A 26802-nucleotide genomic window follows, 5' to 3' on the forward strand; every position below is an offset into this window, starting at 1 on the left:
ATTAATGTCTCTGGATATAACATAATATAGCTGAACATTCAAAATATGTAAAATGACATATAAGCTATGCAGAAGCCAAGAAAAATTGAAAAAAATGCTTGTAGCATTTTCTATCATCTTCTAGCATTGCTTTATAGACCTGTTGGATTGATGAGCTCCTATTCAGTCACTCAGACTTACAAACCTTCAGTCCAAAATCATCATCCAATTCAATGTCTCCTGCTCTTTCACACCCAAAACAAAACCCTATGTGTTTGCTGTGTTGCAGCAGGATCCAAGATCATGGGTTTGATCAGACTGATGGCATGTGATATTGATTGGCAGTAATGATTAGTCATTCTGCAATAAATGTGATTCAATATTCAGAGAGGTTGAAGAAAATAATATGGAAAGGTCAAGCTGTGATATTTTAACACACACTCTCCCACTCCTCTAGACACATACACACTTTTATTCATTTTTGTTTCACTCAAATCAATCTGTGCTCTCTGGTCTGCCCAGGTGGTAGTGTATATACTTATAGAGAGAAAAAGAGACTTCATGCACCTATTGGAATATAATTGTTGAATCCCAGCACTGCTCTCAAAGGTCCAATTAAACATATTTTTTCATTTTAGGCCTATGCCAAATTCTATTTGCTGTTAATAAAACAAGGCCTGTCATTAACTTCAATAAAACGTGTCAGTTATACTTTTATGGGCAGATTACTCACATCCTGTCTAATGTGTGTGGCTCACTTATTATAGTGGAGCTGTAGGCTGTTGATTGATCTGTGTGTGTGTGTGTGTGTGTGTGTGTGTGTGCGTGTGTGTGTGTGTGTGTGTGTCATTGTCATTCTCAGGTAGCTTTAGAGGGATTTCCAGAGTTCCTACTAATGAAAGCTATTTGCACTGGTAAAAACATTACTGGTGATACCAAACCAAAACACTTCCAAAGGTTATACCAGTGCTCATATCTGCAGGCCTGCCAAACTTTACACATTTCCTATAGAAACTCTACATTTTAATATGGGAGTACAACACTATGAATAATAAAATAAATAGAGCAGATTATTTAAATGACATTATGAATCTGGATGATGGTGTTTTGAGCTCTCTCATATTAACTGACCTCTTTTTAATGAAAATCAAGTAATAAAAAGTCTTTATATTTGTTTATCTTTTGCTTTATGAATAGGTCAATTATGACTTGATGTGATGTATTTATTTATTTTGTATTATATGCTTTATAGCTGGTGCACACTAACCTTATCCAGAACAGGACGGTGTGGATGCAGGTTGTAGAGTGGAGTAGAGTGGAGTTGAGTTGAATGGAGACGAGTAGTGTAGAGTGGAGTAGACTGGAGTAGTGTAGAGTAGAGTTGGGAAGAGTAGAGTAGACGAGTAGTGTGTAGTGGAGTACATAACAGTAGAGTAGACTGGAGTAGATCAGGGTAGAGTAGACTGGATTACATTACAGTAGAGTAGACTGGAGTAGATCAGGGTAGAGTAGACTGGAGAAGTGTAGAGTAGAGTTGGGAATAGTAGAGTAGACGAGTAGTGTGGAGTGGAGTACATTAGAGTAGATTAGACTGGAGTAGATTAGAGTAGTATAGACTGGAGTAGATTAGAGTGGAGTAGACTGGAGTAGATTAGAGTAGAGTTGAGACGAGTAGTGTAGACTGGAGTAGATTAGAGTGGAGTAGACTGGAGTAGATTAGAGTAGAGTAGACTGGAGTACATTAGACTGGAGTAGATTAGAGTAGTATAGACTGGAGTAGATTAGAGTAGTATAGACTGGAGTAGATTAGAGTAGAGTTGAGACGAGTAGTGTAGACTGGAGTAGATTAGAGTAGAGTTGAGACGAGTAGTGTAGACTGGAGTAGATTAGAGTGGAGTAGACTGGAGTAGATTAGAGTAGAGTAGACTGGAGTACATTAGACTGGAGTAGATTAGAGTAGTATAGACTGGAGTAGATTAGAGTGGAGTTGAGACGAGTAGTGTAGACTGGAGTAGATTAGAGTAGAGTTGAGACGAGTAGTGTAGACTGGAGTAGATTAGAGTGGAGTAGACTGGAGTAGATTAGAGTAGAGTAGACTGGAGTACATTAGACTGGAGTAGATTAGAGTAGTATAGACTGGAGTAGATTAGAGTGGAGTTGAGACGAGTAGTGTAGACTGGAGTAGATTAGAGTGGAGTAGACTGGAGTAGATTAGAGTAGAGTTGAGACGAGTAGTGTAGACTGGAGTAGATTAGAGTAGAGTTGAGACGAGTAGTGTAGACTGGAGTAGATTAGAGTGGAGTAGACTGGAGTAGATTAGAGTAGAGTAGACTGGAGTACATTAGACTGGAGTAGATTAGAGTAGTATAGACTGGAGTAGATTAGAGTGGAGTAGACTGGAGTAGATTAGAGTAGAGTTGAGACGAGTAGTGTAGACTGGAGTAGATTAGAGTGGAGTAGACTGGAGTAGATTAGTTAAAGTGAAGTGACGTGACATACGGCTAAGTACTGTATGGTGACCCATACTCAGAATTTGTTCTCTGTGTTTAACCCATCCAAAGTGCACACACACACAGCACTGAACACACACACACCGTAAACACACACCTGGAGCAGTGGGCAGCCATTTATGCTGCGGCGCCCAGAGAGCAGTTGGGGGGGTTGGTGCCTTGCTCAAGGGCACCTCAGTCGTGGCCGGCCCGAGACTCGAACCCACAAGAGTAGACTGGAGTAGTGTGGAGTAGAGTTGAGAAGGGTAGAGTAGAGTGGAGTAGAGTACAGTAGAGTAGTATTTAATCCCTCAAAGCGAAAATTTAACACAGCCACAACACAAGAGCCACGGGGAGTTCTAGGAATTAACACAAGCCTCAAAAATACTCAAAAATATCATGAATATGAAGAATAAATATACATATGGATATACATATACAAAGCTTTTACTGTACATTATTTACAGACTGAAATGAAAATCACTGTACAGATTAACTTTAGGGAAAATATGAATAAGTTGACAGTAGATTTTTGACAGTAGATAAGTAGATTTTTATGGAATAGGCATCGAGTGCATCACCACAAAGTTGGTTACTTAAAATACTTTGAAAATAGATAAATCTATGGCAATCTAGTTAAGAAATGTATAATTGTTCTGTTTGCAGTCAGCATCCAGAATCAAAGAGTTGTTCAGTAATAGCTAGAATAGTGAACTTACATACTGTACATGGTATTTGTGGTCTAAATGGGTTTTTTTTTGTGTGTGTGTGTGTGTGTGTGTGTGTGTGTGTGTGTGTGTGTGTGTGTGTGTGTGTGTGTGTGTGTGTGAGAGAGAGAGAGAGAGAGAGAGAGAGAGAGTGAAATAAAGAAATAGAGAGAGTAAGAGAAAGCATGTTAGCATCTTGCAATTTCAGCAGACAAAATACAAGATGACAGAACTATCTCTGGAGCTGTCATTAGCTACACTTCTGCAGAACCGTACAAAACCGTGAATCGAATTTTTTTTTCATCCCGTTTTTGTCAACTGGAGCATCGGGATGTCTTTTGGCCTATTTATGAGGGCAAGATGAAAGGCAACCTGTTGATGATGAGCATAGGAATGATCCTCCACCTAATATTACAGACTGTGCATGCTTCTTGTGCATGTTTTTGACATTTCAATATCATCCAGTGTGTTATAAAACTCATATAATTTTTTTTTTTTTTTTTTTTTTTTTGCAGTGTGCTGTTTTGTGGTGCACAAAAGGTGCCATGAGTTCGTCTCATTCTCCTGTCCAGGAGCTGACAAGGGGCCAGACACAGATGTAAGTAAAAGTCTCTGAAACCAATCACACAAACCTATGAGTGCATCATCTAAGTAAATGCTGGAAGTTAAGGGCAAACAGATCATAGATTTGAATTTGTCTTGTCAAATAAGGTTAAAGATATGCAGCATACAGATGGCCTTCTGATTCAGGCCTATGGGACTTATGGTTACATTTGCTCATGTAACACAAATGATTGACTCATTACATTTGGTTAAATGTATTTTGGCTTATAAACCCTTCAAGAGAGCTCTTAACTGGAAACATGACAATGCTCTCTTTGTTTGTCGAACAGGTTATAGGCACTGGTTATCTTTCTACACAGAAAAGTGATCAGAAACGGTGTCCAACCATGTTTCACTCATGGCTCTGCATGACCACTGTGGGGGAAAAACCTTTTAATCAACAATTCATACTGGCAAACACAAAGGGCTTAGGATCAGATGTTATTGAAAAAAAAAAACAAATCCGTGATACGAAGCCGTGACATCTGAATCAACACAGTTGTGACCCAGGATTTTATAGTTCTAAAAGACCACTTTTTTTTTCATTCCTAAACCACCTCCAAAATTATTTAAATATTCTCATATCTTACATAGAATTGTTGCAACTTTTCTATTACCTCTCAAGTTTGTTTTAATCGTAGTTTATTACATATTAAACCACTGATATTTATTTTTTATCATTAATATTTTACACTGCGGCTTTATCAACATTGTAAGCATCAATGCCTTCACGTTTCACTCACATACAAGATGCATACAGTACAAGCACACTTTAAGTACTTTATTTATTCTGGCATCATGGTTGTTTTAAAATCTTGACACCTGCATTTTTTAGGTCTTGATGTTACAGACAATTTCTTGATCCAGTGAAATGTGATTAAGAAATCTCATGAATAGACCTGAAAGAATACGCAAGTTTATTCTAAACTTTACCAGAAACAAAAACAGATCAGGTGAATGTTGATGACTGATACATTTTTTTTAGCTGCAAGTTGATTAGTCATTTAAGAATACAAACAAACATGGCAATTAAGCCTTATTATTATTCATACAGGTACAGTATCATGCTACATTTCATTGTATTCGGAAAAGAGTCGATTCCCAGATTTTTGAGCGATGTTCTCCAGCTTAGAAAAGCATGGTTGCCCAGAACAAGGTCAAGTTTTATGTCAAGTCTCAGAATTTAATCAACATGAAGACAATTAGGAATGAAAAAGGACATATACAGTAAGAACAGTCAACTTATTTGTTTATTTTTGCTGGGAAAACATGTTTTTATGAAACCATTTTTTATAAAAAAAAAAAAATGGTTTTATCATCTTAGTAAAATTAGGCTGAACTCAACATCAAGAATCAATAGAAATCTACCCTTTAGACGCTTTCCCCAAATAAAAAATACTTATCCAGTGAAAGCAAGTAGAAAATGATCAAAAGGAAATCTGTGTTACAGCATTGGGTGTGTTTATAACAGAGAACACAGGCAGGTGGATTTTGCCTGAGTTCTTGACTTGGAATTCTGACTAGTGCATTTTTCCATGCTGGGCGTCAGGTTTTTCTGACTTCTGACTACAATGGACGTCAAAGACTACCTAAGTGTTGCCTGCTGAATCATGTGTGCGATACGACATTAGCAACATCTGATTCCTTTGAATGTTGTGAGTGTTGTGGAATAATTCATTTTTTGGTGTGTGGTTGGTTTGGTATACTTGGAATGCTGAAAATAAATGAATGATCAGCACCGTAATCTCTGGACATTGATAAAGATCTCCATATGTTTTTTTTTTTGTGGCTCAGAACGTTGGTGTTTGATTCAGTGCAGTGTCATAGTGTCATCACCCAAAATCTTCACACCTCCAGATCCGAACCACATGACTCCACTCTAGATTTCATTCCCACTCTCACTTTTTTCTCCTTCTATACTTCTCTCTTTCTGAATAGTATCTCAATATTCTAGTGATTTTAACACTTTTTTCAACCTTGCCTAGCTTATCTCTTCTGTCTCTTTCTCTCCTATTTTGAAATGCAAATGTATTGTATTGAGTCTCACGTCCAGATTATACACAGAGTTTATTGAACTATAACCCTATCACAGAGTAATGTATTTCTGTAGGAAGGTTTTTATTATTCCATCAACCTTTAATCATCAGCTCTAGGCAGTGTTGGAAAGACACTGACTTGAGTAGAAGTTCTTCAAGAGAAAAGTAGTGGCCAATAAATAAAATAACTCAAATAAGATTTATTAGAGTGCTGCAAGAATGAGTCCTAAAATCCGGACATGAGCTTTTTAGCGGCTCCAATTCTGTCACCCTGAAGTCGATGGCTTTTTTGAATAAGCTTTTGGTTAAATACCCTAGATAAGGACTGTGCATAAGCACAGGATATTTTAACTTTTTATTCTACCGAATAAAATATATATCAGTAATACCCAACTCATAGGGAACTTTTAAGCTTGTACGTGTCTTGAAAAAGGTCATTGCTAACAAGTGGCTAAATGGGACTACTACAGAGGTTAATATGAAAAGTCATCACGCCGAACAGGAAAACTCATCTACTACAGCCTTGTTTTGTTTTTTCTCATGTTTTTACACATGCTATTTCATCTGTTTAAATTAATTTAAAAAAGAGATCAAAGTGCATCCCTCCAAATTAGATTCTGATGCCGTTTAAAGTTTAGTGGTGGTGATGATGTTGATATCATGGGACCATGGCGTAGTCTTAGTTTTACTTCTAATGATTCATCTTATGCTTTAAAATGTAATAATTTGTGGTGTGTTTATTTGTGAAGATTATCTTGATAAATGAAAGTGTCCCTGGTAAACCAGAATTAGGCTCTCGTGCTCTTTTTGCCGCAAAAAAAATCTGTGTTTGATTCCCATTCAACTTTCAGGGCCGGTCCCAAGCCTGGATAAAATAGGCATCTGTTGAAAATCCTGTGCCAAAATCAAAATAAGAAGATTGGACAATATGCTGTTGTGACCCCGAACAGGGCTTTCTTTTTTGTTGATTATAGAGTTTATTTTCTGCAATGACTCAAAAACCAGTGGAAAAATCCTGTTGGCTTTTTGCCAGGAGAACCAGGGGGATGCTAGCTTCTGGCTTGTCCTACAAAAGTTTGTAATCCATATAGCACTCTAGAGGTCATCTGGTGAAAAGCTATTTGAGTTATTACTTAACAAGCTGCTTTTTTATGCTCAATGTAACTCTGACTACTACTCAGATGTTTTAAATAAATTATAAGTAAGAAGATACAAAATGCAAAAAGCAGATCAGTATCAGTAATTCTTCACATCGTTCATGTTCTATTGTCTTTTTTGACATACCTGAACACAGCAATCTGCTGAACATATTGGAAAATCTCATCAAACCTTTTTTTTTTATATAATTAAGTACAATACACTCTCCCTGATATAGGTTTCACCCCAAATCCTCAGCATTTGCATTCTTTCTGTACACCTGCAAATGCAAGCTCTGTTATCTTGTTCTGTATAAGCTTGAATTAGTATGCTGACCTCGCCAAAATAGCTTGTGGAAAAGGTCAAGCTCATTACATCATTACATTCCTATGTGATCTCTTTGCATTTACTGCTTCTAGTGTGAAAATCCCCAAGAGATGCCACTGCTGCTCTGTTTGTGCTGAATTTCCTAAAAATCCTCCTGACGAATCATCTTCGCTGTACCATGAGAGTCCTAATGAAGCAGTTGATGTTCCATGTGCCACTGAGACATTCACTAACTGACTATCATTTTTTTTTTTCTGGCAAGATGGATTTTTCATAGTGCGCTTTGGGTTTTATGTGTGAGACAAGAACGAATGACCTGCCATCTTTCCAGCAATTTTCAATCCATTTTCTCCCAGACACCTTAGTGCATTGATTACGTTGAGGCTGCAGTGTATCTGGTGTTTAGCGTACAGTGTTATTTCACTTTATGATCTTTCACTATTAAAGATATATAAAATATATAAAATATATTATATATACTATATAAAATAAAGGTGTCTCTATATTCACTACATCTTGCTGTATAGGATAGAGGTGTATATGGTTCAGTCACTCTACAGCAATACAGGAAACAACATATTTCATCAATTAATAATAACAATTAAACTGCCAGAGAACCTAATTTGGTTAAAGAACACAGGATGTTTGTCACATTTCTTTCATTCAGAAGCTATTTTACCTTCTCTTAACTGCCACCTGATTATTGACCTGTACATTTCTGGATTCTGCTCTTCTGATCCAGACAAGTAGTCATGACTGTATGGCAAATCAGCTCTTGAATATATTACCCCTCAGCCCTGTCACATGACGTACCTAATATTAAGTTACTGTGCAACTCATTGTCATGCTTATGCTTTTGTTTTGTGCTGTTTTCCTATGAGCCTTGCTCATAGTCTGTACAGTATGTTTTGTTGCATTTGAATTTGCTGCCTCTACAAATACACACTCTTAGATATCAGACTATTTGCTTAATCACATTTCACTGGATACCAGCTGCTTTGTTGAAAAACACATTAGCCAGTTAGGATGGTGCATTTTGCTTGTTTCTGTTTAAAAGCTACAAGCCAGATAGGTACAGTGTAAGAACAAAGTTATCAAGGTAAGAATTGGTGGAGTAGCTTACTGGAATTTCCTGCTAAAGAAATGTAGTTCAGGATGTGCTTTATAATAGAATTCTGAATTGATTTTAGATGTGAGTATGACTTACATCAAGCACAGAACACAGTGCACGTTCAGTCACAGTCAAGACCGGCATGCACTAATATACGGCAATTTGTGACATAAAAAGTGGAAAATAGTGCAACAGTTTTAGTTGTTAAGTTGATGTCTTTGCTCACACTGCACAATGGAAGTTATCACACAATGGATCTGCTGTGAATTCTGGATAGTGTGAAAATGTACAGTAGCTTAAGCCCACTGTGGGGCATTTTACTGTGTAACAAATGAAGCGAGGCTGCTGGACAAATTTGGCCCATGGCACCACAAATGTCTGGGTTAAATGTGGAGTTTTTTGTTGGTTGTTTTTATTATTTGACTTCTCTGTTTCAATATACAGCTAATTGTATAAAATGCAGTAATTAAAGTGTTATCAGGTTCCATTTCAATTTTTACTTTTTAACAATATACTGTATTAACTATTTTGTCTTATTCTTTCATTTTTTTGTGTTAATTCTTTGATTTTTTTTGTCAGTATACTCAGATTTACACATGCCATTCACACTTACAAATACAGTATGTCAATTAATCATTAATACAGATATAGACAGTTTACTATTATGCACAATATATAATAAACATGGATAAACATAAGCTTACACTTTCAGATGGTTGTGTAGAAATCCAAACATTCATCTACAAATTGCAGTTGAATATTAGTCTAACCAACACATTCATTCCAAGATATTTAATAGAGTATGGTTTGAGCAGCTCGTTCAGTAATATAGTTGTTGTTTTTGCAGTAAAATTCAGCTGTATTTTATTGGTAACAGTGGTGGTGTGGTACCTCAGAGAGTACAGAGATATAGTATATGTACTGTATGTAGTACTGATTACTAACCGTTGTCTTACTACTTACACCAGTATCAGTGAAATCCTATACTCATTTTTTGGAAATGGTTAATTACAGGCCAAAAATGATTGTTTCTTTACTATTATGACAAAAATCCAGTTCTAAAAAATGCAATTCAGGTATAAATGGTAATAAGAAACTCATGTAGCAAAAACAGGTCCTCTTTCTTCTTGTGTCTTTGTGATATTCCTGAAAAGAAAAGTATTTTGCCCTTCACCGCACTGTAGGTAATATGCATCCACACATAGGGGGCAAGCTTTTATTAGTCAGTTTACAGCAACTGGAAGTACGCAAAGCGAGTGTACATCACCCCCCCGCCAAACCATCAAAAGGACTTCACCAGCCTTTGTTCCGCTCTCTCAATCTCACAGGTTGGACCATTAAAGGAGGGAACTCAAAATTGTTTATTGTTGTTCAGTTGCATCATGCATGTTCTTGTCTTTTATTTTGTGCGTTCAAGTTCACGTTCACTTTAACAGATATGTGAAACAGCTGCTTTAAGCTCCTTTGGACAGCCAGGCCTCTGCACACCATTCACTCAGGTGTGTGAATGGTGAACAGCGAGTTTATGCATTCGTGCAATTTGGAGTTTGATCTGTCTGTAAAATCAACACCCAACAATTTATACTGCATTTGAACAAACTCAAAATGCGTTTGTATTCATTCAGAGTCCACAATCACGCTTCAGAGACTTGAGCCTTTTTCCCCTCATGCTTACAGCAAACTCCAATTAAGGCAGAAAAAGATATAGTTCACTAATTTAGTTTTTTCTCTTTGACTAATAGGAAGCTGCAAACTGGTTGTTAAAATTTGCATGCTTTTAAACAAAGGACAGAGAGCGATTCTCTGTCACAAATCTCTTTTCTTCGTACTTATTCTGTGCTTGCTGACCAGGTCTCCATGTCAATGATCTCCATTTATGCAGATAATAATTAAGATCCAAATTCTGCATTATTTCTATTAACACTTTTGTTATGTTTCTATCACTGGCCATCCAACATGTGCAAGTATTTTCAAATCTCTGCCATATTTGTGTCCTATTGTTTCACATACCTGGAGACTCGGCCATGTATCTTGTGTGGTTTGTGGTCATTGATTTTTATGAACTCAGTGTAAATGTGCACATGGGAATAGAACACACAGGTATGCACACACAAACACACACACTCTTGTTTGTCCCTATTTTGAAATAGACATAGTTAATTGTTAATGGAAATAGTTCATTCATTCATTCATTTTCTACCGCTTTATCCGAAGTATTCTCAGTTCACGGGGAGCCTGTGCCTATCTCAGGCGTCATCGGGCATCAAGGCAGGATATACCCTGGACGGAGTGCCAACCCATCGCAGGGCACAAACATGCTCTCATTCACTCACACAATCACACACTATGGACAATTTTCCAGAGATGTCAATCAACCTACCATCCATGTCTTTGGACCGGGGGAGGAAACCATCGAGGCACGGTGAGAACATGCAAACTCCGCACACACAAGGCAGAGGCAGGAATTGAACCCCGGCCCTGGAGGTGTGAGGCAAACGTGCTAACCACTAAGCCACCGTGCCCCCATGGAAATAGTTATTATTTTTTATTTAAACATATGGAACATTTTATCACATTGTTGTTGTTATCACTTTGATGTTGCAAGAGGCCATGGTATCCTGTATTAACAGAACCATGTCTCCTACAATATTATACTATGTATAAATGGATGTGTCCTTTAAGACAAATCTCTTTAGTTGATTGACACTTCACTCCTGACACAGAGACATGGGTTAACTCTTCTAACATCTGTGGATGGCAACAGCATGCGTTACAATTCAAAGACCTACCCATTGGCCTGTCCTTAGAATCAAGATGTATACAGCAGACCTTATCTCTTATGAAGACCACTGGTATCCGTATCCTTCTATATGTGGATGACTGCTTCCTTTCTGCACCCATCAAGGAACAGACCATCTGGAACACATTCACCCTCGCACAATGTGCTGCACAAGACACACGGTTCATCGGCATTCACTGAGAATGCTAGCAACCCCATCACCCCAATGTGTGGTGAATGTTATTACACTTGCCTGGCTGCCATGTGCAGTGTAACCCTCTGTTGGATGCTTAAAGTGATAATGGGACTTTCCTAACAGAAGGGCAGAGCTTTCCTAACAGAAGGAGTCCAGTTAGGGGTGATACCCCTGCAGAGAGAGATAATCAGCTGGGATCTTGTAGACCTCAAGGAGGGTTAGCCTGTAGAGCGTTTCTTACTGTGTCTTTTATGTAACCTACATCGTTAACCTACAGCAACCTTCCCAATTACAGTAGGGTTCAGGTGTTACACACCACCACAGGTGGGTATCTGGGGTTTATAGAACCGATAACTTATGTAAATATAATTTATCCAAAAAAGCATGGTTATTGTGGAGTATTCTACTTTGTGGCTTTGACCATGTTTTGGTATAATTTTTTGGTTTAAAACATGGGACGAACAGCTTCTGTACAACACTTCCCTTAGTACTTTCAGAAAACAGTTCAAGCTACAAAGATGCTGTAGTCATCAGTATGACTAGGAAAATCTGAGAGGGCAGCTATTGGGCAATGCTTGCTTACTTTAAAGAAGAATTCACCTGTAATAAGAAGCATCACAGCTGGAAGAAGCATCACTGCTGGAAATGAAAGACAATCCCTGCATCCCTGCTGCACTTTTCCAGGATATAAGATATATTATTTTTTATTGACATAGTTAGACGGATAAAAATGGGCTTTTCCTATTCCAGAGTAGTAGTTTTCTGTTTAATGTTCATTAATCTCCTTGCCTGCATCAGTTACAGTTTATGGAAAGCTATGTATAAGGATAACATCTTTTCCAATTTTCATAGTATAAAATGCCAAAAACCATGGAGACAAAACAGACGTACAGCCCAGTCAAGTGTGTTGTTTTTAATCTTCTTCTGGGAAAAGGGACTTCTGCTATTTTTGTTAAAGCCAATAATGATGTTTTCAATGCATAAGTTTTAGATAAAAAGAAATTCCCTTAAGGCTTCTATATAAGCATGATGTTTGCTACCCCACTGTTCTTCAAATATTATCATCAAGCAACGTATTAAATGCCTAATGAAAATAATCATAACTTTTTTATGTCTGCTCAATCCTATTTAATATGCATTCAAAATTTATATGTTATTACAGGTCTTCCTTAATCACTGTCTTAATTAATGTCACACGGTCTAGATAGTTTCTAGTCCCTAGAATAAAAAATCTTCTTGCAGTTCCAGTTAGACTGTCAAAGCATTAGTATAGAAAGCAGTCAGTAGCTGTTCACCATCACAAGTTCACTAAAGCAGCTTTGTTATAGGGATGCTGAGCACTTTGGCTATTGGTCTTCTCAGCAACTAACAGGGTATGTTTGGTTCTCTTTGCAACATTTCTGCCTGGTTGTCATACATAATCTGTTAAGCAGAAAATAGTAACACTTATACTGTAGGTAGGCATGAAGTATTAATATCTGGACTGGAACAAGTTTTCTGCAATATGTTTCTTCCACAAGTTGCCTGGCTGTTTGAAAGCTTACCATCTGTTCTCATCACTTCTATTCTAGGGAGGATGTGTAAGCTGAGAGAGCAAGGGGATCTAATAGACTTACACCGGCACAGATGTACTCTCATGTACTGAGAACAGGATGTGATAAACTTAACACTGTTTGTCTGAAGTACATAGATCTTGCAAGCCCACACAAGTGCACATTATTTAAGAACAAGAGTTCTGATTAGTGGTTGGCTTACTGCCAAACATAGAGTCTCCTCCCTAAGTATTATAACAGCATTACCTGATTGCTATACCCTACAGATATTTAGGTAAGAGATCAACAGGTTAATATTTTGTTTAAATTTATATCTCCTGAGAGAAGAGACCACACATCCCCCAAATCCTTCTCACCTGAAAAAAGAAACTTAACGAATCTACAGTTCAAGCCTGAACAAACATTGGTTCCTATACTTTTGCTCACCAAAAAGGATTGGTTATTCTGTTCCTATACTTTAGGAGGGAACTTTAGACTGTATATCTGTATTTATTAGGATTCTGGACACCATTTATTTACATTTATAAAAGGACACCTGAGTACAAAACAGTTCTTAGGTGGTACATGCAGTCTCTGGTATTGTGTCTTAATATTCTTGTGAGGGATTTCAGTTGCCTTAATTATTTATACTGCTTATTGATGCTATACTTAAATATGTTCCTAATTTTAACCCTAGTAAAGAAACTGAAAACTTTGCTTCATTTGTTGTTTTTTAAAAGACCAGCCACAGTACAAATTGTAGATATTGTTATGCTTGTGGGATCTTACCAAGATATAAAAACATTTTTAGAGCCACAATTTAGAGTCATCAGTCCACCTACTTGTATGGTTAGGGTTAGGGTTAGACCTTTTGGAAGGCCTAGAAACCCACACAAACACAGGGCCAGGACGCAAAACTCACAGATAGTAGCCAAAGATTGGGATTGCCCTCGGGACCCCAGAGTTGCCTCTTATCAGCAGGAGGATCACATGGAATTCTATGTTTATGCAAGATGAGAGGACAAGATAAGTGTACCTAAAGTGTATTCTGTCTTTTGGCAGGAAAAATCTATATCTTGCTATTTGGCTGTAATGAATGAGAAGCAGGAACCATGTGCAGCAATACTGTTTAATAAAAGGTTCAAGGCAATACAATCCAATACAGCAGACAAAGGCAGAATATAAAAAACAGGCACAGAGTCAACCGACCAGAAAGTCAGCAGGGTGAACAAATTCAAAAGGGCTAGGCAGAAGGGAAAATGAACAGAAAACAGGTCATACATTAAACACACTAGCAGAAAAAACATTCCGCTGTAATGCAGGGAAGCATTGAGGATACTTTGAATTTGGTGTTGTTAAAATGTAGTTATATAGTCGCTGCTCTGTTAGTAGAAACTGGAACTGTTAATATTCGGTCAGGATATGAGGTGTGTAATTCAGTATGTCCAGGATTTCACTATGGTATGCTTACCTATAAACTTTCTTTTGGGCCATATCCTTCCCATTTGATAAAGTATTGTAACTTCCCCCCTCTTCTCAGAGAGTCCAGGATGGTTGGTTCGTCCCAGTGAATTGAAACTGGGTGAAAAACAGGGCCTATCAGGCTTGCCTGGGTTTGAGCCTCTTAGCCCTCTTTATGTACTCCAGATTTTTGTGGTGGGTGAGTACTTGGAATGGATGTTGCGCCCTCTCCAGCTAGTGTCTCCATTCTTACAGTGCTTTCTTAATGTATAGCAACTCCTGGGTGATGACATCATAATTTGCTTCTGCAGGGGTAAGTTTACATGAGAAAAAGGTGCAGGGTAAGGTTTGACAGGGTCCCCATGACATTGGGACAGTACTACTCCTATTCCAAAACTGGAGGCGTCGACATCAACAACTAAAGGGGAGGGTAATTTTCGTAACCCATTCCTTACTAAAGACTATGGCCAGGATCTGGAAAGTATCTGGGCTCTCCACGGTGGTGGAATGACAGGGCAGATGCCCCATACAACTGAGACGATGAAGTTGACAGTGGGGATACCAATGTATAATTTTCTTTTATGCCCAGGATATCAGTGGGTTATGCTCTTGTAGCCATGGGCAAGAGTGTGGGCTCACCTTATTGGAGCGAGGTGTGGGCTTCTCTGGACAGTCGAGGCACAGATGACCTGCTTGACTGCGATAGAAGCATAGCTGGGTAAGCTTGCGGCACTTTCGCTCTTCTGAAGAAGTCTGAGTGTGGACAAACTGCATGTGATCTGGTGTCTCTTCCAGAAGTGGGGCAAGGTGCGGGCACCGCTGAAGGGCTTGAGGAACACTTTGCACTGACAGATGAAACCCTTAAACTTCTCTGCTGTGCTATAGAATTTTTTGGGAAGGCAGGGATTGCGAGAGCTTGCATCTGGCGGTTGGTTGGTTGGTTTACAAGTTACCCAGTTGTTCCTGGTAAGCTGTGATAGTTGGTTTTGTTACACGACTAACAACTGTAGTTGCTGTATATCCGCATGAATGAAAAAAAAGGATCCATGTGCGGTGAAACTGTTCAAGGCGATACAATCCAAAACGGAAGACAAAGCAGAATCCAAAAAACAGGCACAGAGTCAACAAACTGGCAAAAACAGATCCAATTCAAAAGGACAAAGCAGAAGCAAAAACAAGAATGAACCGATCATACATTAAACACACTAGCAGAAAATAACACGGCTCGTTAACACAGGGAAACACTGACGATACTTCACAATGTGATGTTAAAACGTAGTTATATAGTCACTGCTCTTGAAGTAGAAACAGTGACATTGGCCATTAATAATGTTATGACTATTTTATATTTGTTCACCTAATTATATATATTACCACAGAAATTTGGCTAAATCAGGACCTAAGCACTGCTTACTGAATGCACAATTTGATGTACTAAGTCCTCAGTTGAAGCAGGAACACAAAAAATGTGTTGTATAATAGAGTTGGCACAGCATCCTTGTGCAAGATGGCCACTTTTTGGGATGAAGATCTTGCTGCACATGGCAACAGTTTCTGTGCTGGATTTAATGTACATTTTGGACAGTATCGAATCACAATTGCCTCAAACACTAGATTCAGAAACATGGTGTTTATTTGATCTTCAGGGTAAGGATTTTCCAGAATCATCAGTGTTACACTTTGCCATATTGTCAGGTGCCAAGAAATACATGTGAACATAAACATTAGAATTGATGGATAAGATTGCATATGTAGAAATCGTATCTATCACAAACGCAGTCTTATCTGCTGGTTTTGCGCTCTGTTCTGAAGGAGAGAAAGCTGAGATGGCAGGAAAGTCGCTTCCCACTGTGAGCTCCTGCGTAGGTGGAGTGGGCTTCACATGGGCAACACTCAATCTAACACACACACACACACACACACACACACACACACACAAACACTCTCTCTCTCTCTCTCTCTCTCTCTCTCTCTCTCTCTCTCTCTCTCTCTCTCTCTCTCTCTCCAATAAAAGCCTTTCCAAGTGAATAACCCTACAGCAGATAGGAGTGTTACAGAAAAATATCACTGGGTTCCAGATTTGTCGAGGATTTTCTCTTCACAGTGTAGCCAGTGAACATGCTGTACTTACCCTGTGGAAGCCACGCTAACATACTTCCCGTACTATTACACATTTTTCTCTAGTCATTTGTTTATACCTTTATTTGACACTTTATATTGTAATAAATGATCATATTCATGTACCCATTACAAATACATGAGTTAATATTTCAAACTAATAGGTGTTGTTAATGTCACTCAGACTGAAACTAAAACAATACAAGCGTAGAGTCAGAAAGCAGTCTTTTCCTCTAGACTGACATTTAAATGCCACCGTCTGGCTTTTTTTTTTTTTCAGTGGCCTTGTTCAATATTCTAGACATCACTAGAGTTTGGGATAAATGATTTTTAAGTGTTTCCTTTGGATTATTACCCATGGAAAGTTTGCAAAGCACACCTGCTGTTACAAAGTTCTTGATTGGAGCTTGAAAGTTTTGTAATTCCATGTTGTGTGTGCACGTGTGTGTGTATGTGTCAGTGAGAGGGAAAGAAAGTGTCTATAATTACGTCTTGCCTGATTAGCAGAGACACTCCTCAGCCACAAGTAGGAAAATATAACAAGTGCTGATGCTTCTCATCTTTCCTTCATGATTCAATTAAGCAATTATCATCCTGCCATGCTCATGTACTAAAATTCTGAACAGGCCCTCCAGCCTCGATGTAGGATATAGACAGGAAGATTTACGTGAGATTTAAACCACTTTGAAAGTGGGTTGATCTTAGAAAAGTTTATTGTAACATCATTTCTCACTTTATTGCTATTTATATACTTAAGAATGATCTATATGACAAATTGTCACGATCCATTACAAAATATCACTGACGATTGAGTACAATAATGAAAGTAATTAATGTAAATAAAGTGATTATTTTGCTATTTAATGTTTTATTGCACATTATGTAGTTAGAGTTGTACATTTATTTAAATAATTACTTTATCTAGAGCTTAAGAAACATAGCAGGAAAGACAATATTCTACAAGCAACAACAGGTTATAAATGACAAAAGCTATGCAATAAAAGAGAGGGAAAAAACACAATTTGTACAGAAGTACTGGATTAGATTAGATGAGATTATATTAGATTGCATTTGACTTTGTTGTCATTGAGCAGAGTACAAGTACATCATTACCAAAATGCAGTTAGCATCTAGCCAGAAGTACAAAACAGCATGAAGCATTAAGTGTAAAAAAAAAAAGAAAGAAAAGAAAAATGAGGGGTGGCAGTGAAGTGCAGATAGAATATAAGACAGGGTGTTTCTGAATGAGTCAGTATTTCAAAGTTAATGTACATTTTTCAAAGATTCTACTATTCATTCAGGTTCATGAGAGTAATTTCACTTGAAATGAAAATTGTTTATAATTGTTGTATTATAATTGTTGTATAGGGGCACGGTGGCTTGTTGGTAAGCATGTTTGCCTCACGCCTCCAGGGTTCTGGTTTTATTCCCCCCCACCCCCAGTCCTGTAAGCTGATTGTACTCTTTAAGTTGTCCGCAGTGGGTGTGTGTGTTTGCTTGTGCTCTGAGACAGATTGGCCTCCTGTCCAGGGTGCACACTGCCTTGTGCTCCAGGTCTCCTGGGATGCTTCAGGTTCACCACAACACAGTATGTTTGGACCCCACTGTAGTTCTGTTCAATGTTTCATTTAATTGAACTTGCTGCTTTTTCCTCATTGCTGTTGGGAACATCACGGCTTCCAAAGCTAATGAAAATCTTCACAATCACTTCTGCACTTAATTTCAATGACTTCCAGTGTTGGAGCTAAAAGATGAGCAGTGGAAAGCTCACGTTACCCAAATAATAGGAGCAGACGCAAGCGAGGAGCGAGGGCCCGGATGCCCTACCAACAGTCCTGCACACCACATGACACCCAACTCTCATCCACTAGTTCACCAACTCTCATCCCACATGCAATCTTCTGGTCCCACCGGTCATCTAGAAAGACAGCGTAATTAATAAGTCACTCTTGCCTGCTCTTTGCTCTTTTCACACAAAATCTGCTTCTGTTTCATTTCAAAGTAAATCTTTCATTTTTTTCTGCATTGTGCTCCAATGGGAATCACTCGCAGCTTCCCAAATGGAGATGTTCTGCTTATTCTTTTGAAATTTTCTGAATTCACTCATATCATATACAGAAAGAAATTCGATCAAGAAATATTCCCCGTGTATGACTGTGTCTTTTCTTTTTTTCTTGAGGTTTTTTTTGCAGATTCAGTCACCGGTGACATTTTCCCAAGTCGGTACTGCTGAGAAATTCAATAAAATGCAGAAATAAACAGTGCATTCCAGCACCTGGGGGAATATTAATGATGAGATTGAATAAATGATTCCCTTTATTAGAAATGGCACTGATCTGATACTCAGAGTTGTGTGAGGCTGATAGCAGCCAAAGAGAAGAAGAAAAAAAAAAATCAGATCAGATATGAGGAAAAAATAGTCAAGCTTGATAAAGGATCTCAGGATCAGTTCATCCGCATTTTCTAATTAACGGACATCTGTGCAAAAGCATCATATTATGTTACATACTAGATAAATAATACAAATAATACATACTAAATCTGCAGGTTCTCTGGCCCTGTTGATTGATGAAAACTAAATTTCTTTAAGTTAGAGACTAATTAATGGAAAACAACTTATTAGGAGTCGATGCATATTAAAATTACAGACAACTGTAATTGCAGAACAGCAAGACAAGTAGCTGACGTACATCAATGTGTTTCTTCAATGAGTTTTTTGCTCCAAATAACAAAATTTTGTCATATTATATAAAACACCTCAGCATGGTTTCCATTATATTAACTACTAAGTGTTTCTCATTCGAGGAAATGTTTTTGAATAACTAAGCAGTGATACATCACTCGAGCAGGCTCGTTGTCGCTGCATGTACATAACACTTTGTCATGCGTCAGTCGTGTCCGTTCTGGTCGTCACACTCGTTTCTCAGGAAGTTCATTGCCCCTGCTGTGAAAGGCGTTTGCTGGGACAACATAAGCACTTCACCTCCTCTGGTTTCTCCGGAGATCAAGAAGCGAGAGTAATCCTAATTTACACAGCGCCATGACTCATCACACCCTGGTTCATTTTCCAAACAGCCAGGTCATGTCACAGCCAGCGCCTCGAGGTCCTGCAGTGCTGCTGAGAATCTGATGCTTCCTGATGACACGATCTGTGCGAGATTAAATTCATATTTGTAATTGAATATTTTTGTTTAAAATTCACCCCTATATCGCAGCTCTGGCGAATTCTCAAATCTGATTGTTTGATGAATTGTCTATAACAGAAGCTCAGACAGGAGTTCCGACTAACCCTAATTGTATTATCGTTTCTATGGCGACAACTCATTCGCGGGGACTTTTATGACAAACGATCTCCATAATCTAAACGTTATAATGGATTCAGCAATGAAACCTGTATAAACATTAACACTGTGAAGCTTGCTGATGTGTATTTAACATTCATAAAATGAGCCTCAGGTGTCAGAGCTTCACAGTCAGGATGTTTTCGGACAAATTATCGGGACGGAGGACTTTTCAGTTTCTCCGTATCATAATAAGCTTTATCTTTTGTTTTAGAAATTTTCTGGAGAAAGAATAAAAAAACCACAGACTGGTGAAGATGTTCTGTTTATAGCTGCTATAATGTATATGTAACTAAAAACTGAAAAAATAAAAATTAAAAAAGATTACGCTGTTCTTTAATGTATGAAAGTGCAATTGCTAACAAACTGTTGTGGGCCAAAAGGAAATGAAACCTAATGGATCATGAACCAAGAACCAGCTCAAACTCCAGGAAGCCAGAAATTATTTCCAATTCCAACATAATATCCAGTGCTATGCACTCTTGCACAATTGTTTTGCTGACTCAGCACTTTGTGAAAGGCATCACTATGACTGGCTTACTGTTGTTTTTTTGTTTGTCTGTTTGTTTGTTTTTACTGACAGCATATTGTAGCACTCACATCTAAGCCTTGATATGTCGATATTAATCAGAGTCTCGCACCATAGCACTTAACAGTATACAGTGTATTAGCCCAAAGTCCTTCTGTCAGGCCTTATCGAGGAATTGATCAAGAGAATCATAAGTATTTTCCACACCATTAATTTTACTGGATTTTCTGAAGACAGAGACTTTTTTTTATATGGAATGATTACAGACTTTAACAAGAAAAATGCACTTAACTGCAGAATAAAAAAGCCTTGCAATCTTAGCACTAGTCCTAGCCTGGGGTAAAGTGAGTATTTTTTAACTTTGTTACTTGGTAATAATTTTACCCATATACACTACAGTTTTTGAATCCAACTTCCTTTACTGCGGTTTTGATGCTTCTAGCTTAATAACATCTGGCAGTTTATATAACTGTATTCCTTTGAAGTAAATTCTCCACCAGTCAAATTCACACTGTCCAGTTTGATCAGCTTCAAGATCCTCAGTTGCTTTACTGTCATTACCTGACATGCGATACTTTCCTTCTTGAACTTTTTTCCAATCACATCTTTGGCCTGGGTTGGGAATTGATGTCTGGGAGTCTTGATGATTACAGGAAGTAATTACATCTTAAATCCCTGGTGGAGCTTCCCCAATGCTCACACAAATCAGCTGCTGCTGCCTGATTACTCCCTCCTAGAAATAACACTCTCTCTCTCTCTCTCTCTCTCTCTCTCTCTCTCTCTCTCTCTCTCTCTCTCTCTCTCTCTCTCTCTCTCTCTCTCTCTCTCGCACTCACTCACTCACTCACTCACTCACTCACTCACTCACTCACTCACTCACTCACTCACACTACTCTTAACCCTTCTCTACTTAAGTATCATGTCTTGCAAGTAGGTGTGATTTCTTTCTTTCTTTCTTTCTTTCTTTCTTTCTTTCTTTCTTTCTTTCTTTCTTTCTTTCTTTCTTTCTTTCTTTCTTTCTTTCTTTCCCTCCCTCCCTCCCGATCCAGGGCCACTGTAACAGGGATGACCCTGCACTTCATCCAAAGGTCACTTCCCCAATGCTCACACAAATCAGCTGCTGCAGCCTGATTACACCCTCCTAGAAATAACTCTTATATCTCGCTTCTAATTATCGGTTATCGGATTATCTCTCTCTCTCTCTCTCTCTCTCTCTCTCTCTCTCTCTCTCTCTCTCTCTCTCTCGCACTCAGTCACTCTCACTCACTCTCACTCACTCACTCACTCTCACTGATGCTCACTCACTCTCACTGACGCTCACTCACACTCACTCACTCACTCACTCACTCTCACTGACGCTCACTCACACTCACTCACTCACTCACTCACTCTCACTGACGCTCACTCACTCTCACTCATTCACACACTCACTCACACTCTCACTCACTCACTTTCAATTACATTCACTCTCACTCACTCTTACTCACTCACACACTCACACTCACTCACTCATTCACTTAATCTCACTCACTCACTCACTCACTCACTCACTCACTCACTCACTCACTCACACTCAGTCACTCACTCACAGTCATTCAGTCAGTCACTCACTCACACTCAGTCACTCACTCACACTCATTCACTCAGTCACTCACTCTCACTCAGTCAGTCACTCACTCACTCATTCACTCACACTCACTCACTCACTCTCACTCAGTCACTCACTCACTCTCACTCACTCACTCACTCACTCTCACTCACTCACTCACTCACTCTCACTCACTCACTCACTCAGTCACTCACTCTCACTCACTCACACTCAGTCACTCACTCACTCACTCACTCACTCACTCACTCACTCTCACTCACTCACTCACTCAGTCACTCACTCTCACTCACTCACTCACTCACTCACTCACTCACTCACTCACTCACTCACACTCACTCACTCACTCACTCACTCACTCACTCACTCACTCACTCACTCACTCACTCACTCACTCACTCACTCACTCACTCACTCACTCACACACTCACTCACTCACACTCACTCACTCACTCACTCACTCACTCACTCACTCACTCACTCACTCACTCACTCACTCACTCACTCACTCACTCACTCACTCACAGGCATTTACATAATTTTATTTATTTATTTTTCTTCATCCCCTGCCTTTTCTACTTAAGTCTCATGTCATGCAAGTAGGAGGGTTTCTTTCTTTCTGTCTGTCTGTCTGTCTGTCTGTCTGTCTGTCTGTCTGTCTGTCTGTTTTTTCACTTGGTGCCCTGAGTCCACTGCTATAGGACCCAGGTTCCCTGCATCTATGCATCAGTTTTAAAGCAAAGGTGGATGTAAGTGCAGATGTTTATTTCTAAGGTGTTTTTCCAAGGAATAAACAAACTGTGATGCGATTATGGCATAGAAACAACAGATGCAATGCTGCATCAACAAAAGCTAGACAAAATAGGTCAAGTTCAAATAGTGCACACAGTTGCCCCCTGGTGGTCTGGGGGAATCATCGGTGTTGGACATGATAGCATCACTGTGTTGGCAGAATGATGTGCAAAAACTGAATAACTGGTGCTATGTTAGAGGGTGGTGCAGCAGATAGTGTTGTCACCTTACAGCTCCTGGTCTTGACACTGAGCTTGCACTATTCAATGTGTGGTGTTCTCACTATGGGTTCATTCAGGTTCTCCGGGTTAATCTAAATGTCCATAAAAACCATGCAGGTATACAGAAAGTGTGTGTGTGTGTGTGGCATTCAGTCTTGAATGACAAGTGATGTATGTGTACAGTTATATGCTCTGTTAATCTTTGTTAATCTGTGTTAGTATAGGATCCAAAAGGATGTGAATTTTTATTGTTATTTATATTTGTTTTATGCTTGCTGCATTGTGACAAGCTGACACAAACTCAGCCAAATTGGGATCTTGCCAATACAAATGCAACTAATGAGCTGGTGCACACACACACACACACACACACACACACACACACACACACACACACACACACACACACACACACACACATACACACAGAAATTGGTGTTGACAACTGACATGTTATAGAACCCCAACACTTATGTTGTTAAAAGAACACATGACAGATATAAACTTTTACAAAAAGGTCATGGTTATTGGTGACAGCTCGAGCAGGATTACAAATTGGTCCGTGATCTCTACACATCCTTCTCCACCCCTGTATTTTTGCTGTGTGCTGTTTCTTAAGGTATGATGGTAACAAATGCACCTACTGTACAGCCCACTTTCCTGCACAGGGGGATGTGCTGCTCCGGGGGGGGAAGACAGCCTATTCTATTTTTTGCATGGCAGCTCCACAGGCTGTTTCATAGAGTGTCTACTTGTGTCGCTACCTAACAGCCCGAACAAAGAATTGCGTTGCATCTCGGCTCGTCTCCCGCCCCTCTGCTGATTTCTGAAAGAACCTCTGCAGTGTTAGCGCTCAGTAGGGTGTCTCTTCTTTTTTCAGCACCTCCAAACACCTTCTGAGGGAGAGGAACAAAGAAAGAAAGAGAGAAAGAGAGAGAAAGAGATGGTTTGATGTCATGCAGGTGGCTTTATTTAGCTCTGGGCTGCTGGGGGGCTCCTCGATCTGTCCTCCCTGCTTATCTGCAGTGGGAAAATAAAAGGCTCACCAATATATCCACCTGGACTGTCTGTCTTTCAGGGTGAAAAGCACAACGACAGCAGCAAGAGACACAGAGATCAGTCAGAGCATTAGAGCTCATTAGTGAATGAAAATGGTGTTTAGAAATCCTTTGGGGTTCATCTACTGTGGAAGCACAGAGGAGCTGTTTACATGGAGCTGATTAACACTTTGGATTTGTTGGAAAACTTGTATTTTTCTATAGCACATTCAGGCATCTGGATTTTGGCTGCATTATACAGTAGATAATTAGAATTGAGGTAAAATTATAAAAGCAAAATAAAAAAGTAAAAATCATAAAGTGTATAGAAAAGTGAAAATGCATAGAAACAATGATTGTATGAAACAGCGGGCTGTGTGTAGGTGATTGTGTACAAATGTGGACGCTTGTGATATGATATATTGACCATGTGGTGTGCATTGTATTTTATAGATGTGTGTGACGTGTTACAGCCAGTATTAACTAAGCCATGGTCAATTTCTACATCAATTGTTTGCAATTATATTATTTACTGTCTAGTGTCACCCAAATGAAGATGGTTTTCCTTCTGAGACTGGTTTCTTTCTCATATCATCTCAGGGAGTTTTTCCCAGCATCTCTTACCTCAGGCTTGTTCATTACTCACCATTGTTATAGTGTTATGAGATAAATAGTAATTTCATTTCATTTTCTCTCTGTTTCTTTGCTTCTGTAAATCTACTTTGAGACAATGTCAATTGTTAAAATGCTATACAAATAAATTGTAAGCAAGAGAGCACATGTCTATGATTACACTCAGGTATACATCCAATCACAGCCATCCTGATTTAACAGCCATACTTATTTTTGGTTTAACCTGCACTCTTCCGCATGCAATTACTTATGCATGCTACAAACAGGAAGGAAGCATTTGTAGAAAACAGATTTTAGTCATTTGACCTCACTGTGACGTTGACCCTGTTTGGATCAATTCCCTAATTCAACCAAATCTTAAATCATCTTAAGTTAACCAACTACTATAGTGTCTTTTTCCTTAAAATCAAATTAAATATCATCTCTAACATCCTACAAACATGTACTTCTGAATAAAAAGGTATATACTGTTTGTCACCTGTGGATAAAGATCAGATCAGAAAGCATCGAAATGTACTGTGTGTGTAAATGCCTGGGCTTTTGTATCTTCAAAGTTTTTTCTGACTGTGTAATGAGAAACTGCTGATGAAAACAAAACCACATGAAGCAGAGTTGCACACAGTTGTGCATAGAGAATTGCAACAGTGCACCTCTCCTCATGGGCATAAATGCAACCACACATCCTTGTGTGTGAGAGTGTGTGTGGTTTAACTGATGAACAATAATTAGACCTTTAGTAGCTCATCACGTGGGGACGTCCCTTCTTACCCCAAACACGAAAGCACAAATGAACAGACCCCGCACACACACACGTCTCTTCGTGCACAGACACATAGACATGTAAAAACTGCTTTCTGTTTTCCGCACTGAGTGGCTGTGGGAGTCTTTATAATCACATCAAATGGAAATTCAGCCTCCATATATCTATTGGGAGGTTGAGGTTTCCCTCAATATATTATTCAAGCAAGTGAGTGGGAGGCATCTTCAGACTTGTTTTTCACCAGCAACCAGGCAAACGTAAGCTCTGCTGTAGCTTGGTGTGAAACAAATTGCAGCTATGTTGAGTTTATAAACTAAAAAAAAATATTTCATTTTTGCACTTTATAACTTTGTGTCAGTATAACCTTATGTTAAAAAAAGCCAGACTTTTTTAAAAGAAGGTGGAAAAACAGTTTTTTTTTAAGTCCACTTCGTACAGATTAACAAGAGAAGAGCAGTTGCTTCAACTCTGTATGCTTTTGTACTGTCCTAACAATTTTTTTGCACATGTACAGAAATGCTATAAATATGCTTGCAAAAATAAGCATTAGATCTTTCTTTAAAAAAAAATAAATGCATGCCTCATGTTCAGATCATGTACGACATTTCGGAGAATCTGCAGCAGTTCTTTTGGAAACATTTTGGAAACTTTTTATTTTTTTATTATTTTTTTATAATGATTTCATAATGCAATAATGCTGAAGTCATAAAATGAGGTTGTTGTACATTGGGCAGTGTAGTGAACTCTTTCCTGTACACAAATTTATTGTTAATTTGAGATCACATGCTATATACTACATCATGAAGTAGAGTGTTATTATTAATACAACATTTACCTTTTTGGTGTTATTTAACATACGTAAATGAAGCTAGCTTTTTTCACTTCTACTGTGTTCTATACTAAAAATTCAATAAAATATGACACATGTAGTGATTGACTTTAATGCCATTAGCTGCATGCTACTTAGCTAAGTAATATCCCAAAAAAAGTAGCTTATGTTGATTAATCATGGAAGAAGTTGCGTGAAAGGAGCTTCACCTGAATCTGTTCATCGTATAACTTGAGTGTGGAAATTGAATCAAAAGCCTTACAACACTGATTACTCACACTCGGGGATGACTGAAAGAAGCGTATGACCAAATTACTTTGTATTGACGTCTTCTCAGTGTGACGCCTTTGAGTCACAAATTGGGCACGTTGTGCCGATATTAGCGTGATATCTGGATAAATACAAGTGTCATCATTCGAGTCACCACAAAGAAGACAAAAGGAACGAGCCATTTAGAGTTTGTTAAAGTAGAATTAGCTGTAACATTCTTTACCTGAACTGCTGTTGCATTCTTGATTCTGATAGTAGTCCCAATAGTCCCGGATTTATGCACTCGTTCTATTACATTATTGTTTCTAT

General features: G+C 38.6%; 1 protein-coding gene across 3 annotated transcripts in view; it reads left to right on the forward strand.

Moving 5' to 3' along the window:
• Positions 1-26802, forward strand: part of prkcab (protein kinase C, alpha, b) — a 135870-nt gene that overhangs the window by 54663 nt on the left and 54405 nt on the right. For 2 of the 3 annotated variants that reach the window (XM_027141365.2, XM_027141366.2), the window contains exon 3: positions 3691-3773. The exons of the other annotated variant lie outside the window; for it this stretch is intronic. In XM_027141365.2, the coding sequence (XP_026997166.1) occupies positions 3691-3773 (83 nt within the window). The remainder of the gene's footprint in view (positions 1-3690; positions 3774-26802) is intronic. 3 annotated transcript variants of the gene reach the window in all.

Source organism: Tachysurus fulvidraco, chromosome 15, assembly GCF_022655615.1.
Source record: "Tachysurus fulvidraco isolate hzauxx_2018 chromosome 15, HZAU_PFXX_2.0, whole genome shotgun sequence".
Taxonomy (NCBI): domain Eukaryota; kingdom Metazoa; phylum Chordata; class Actinopteri; order Siluriformes; family Bagridae; genus Tachysurus; species Tachysurus fulvidraco.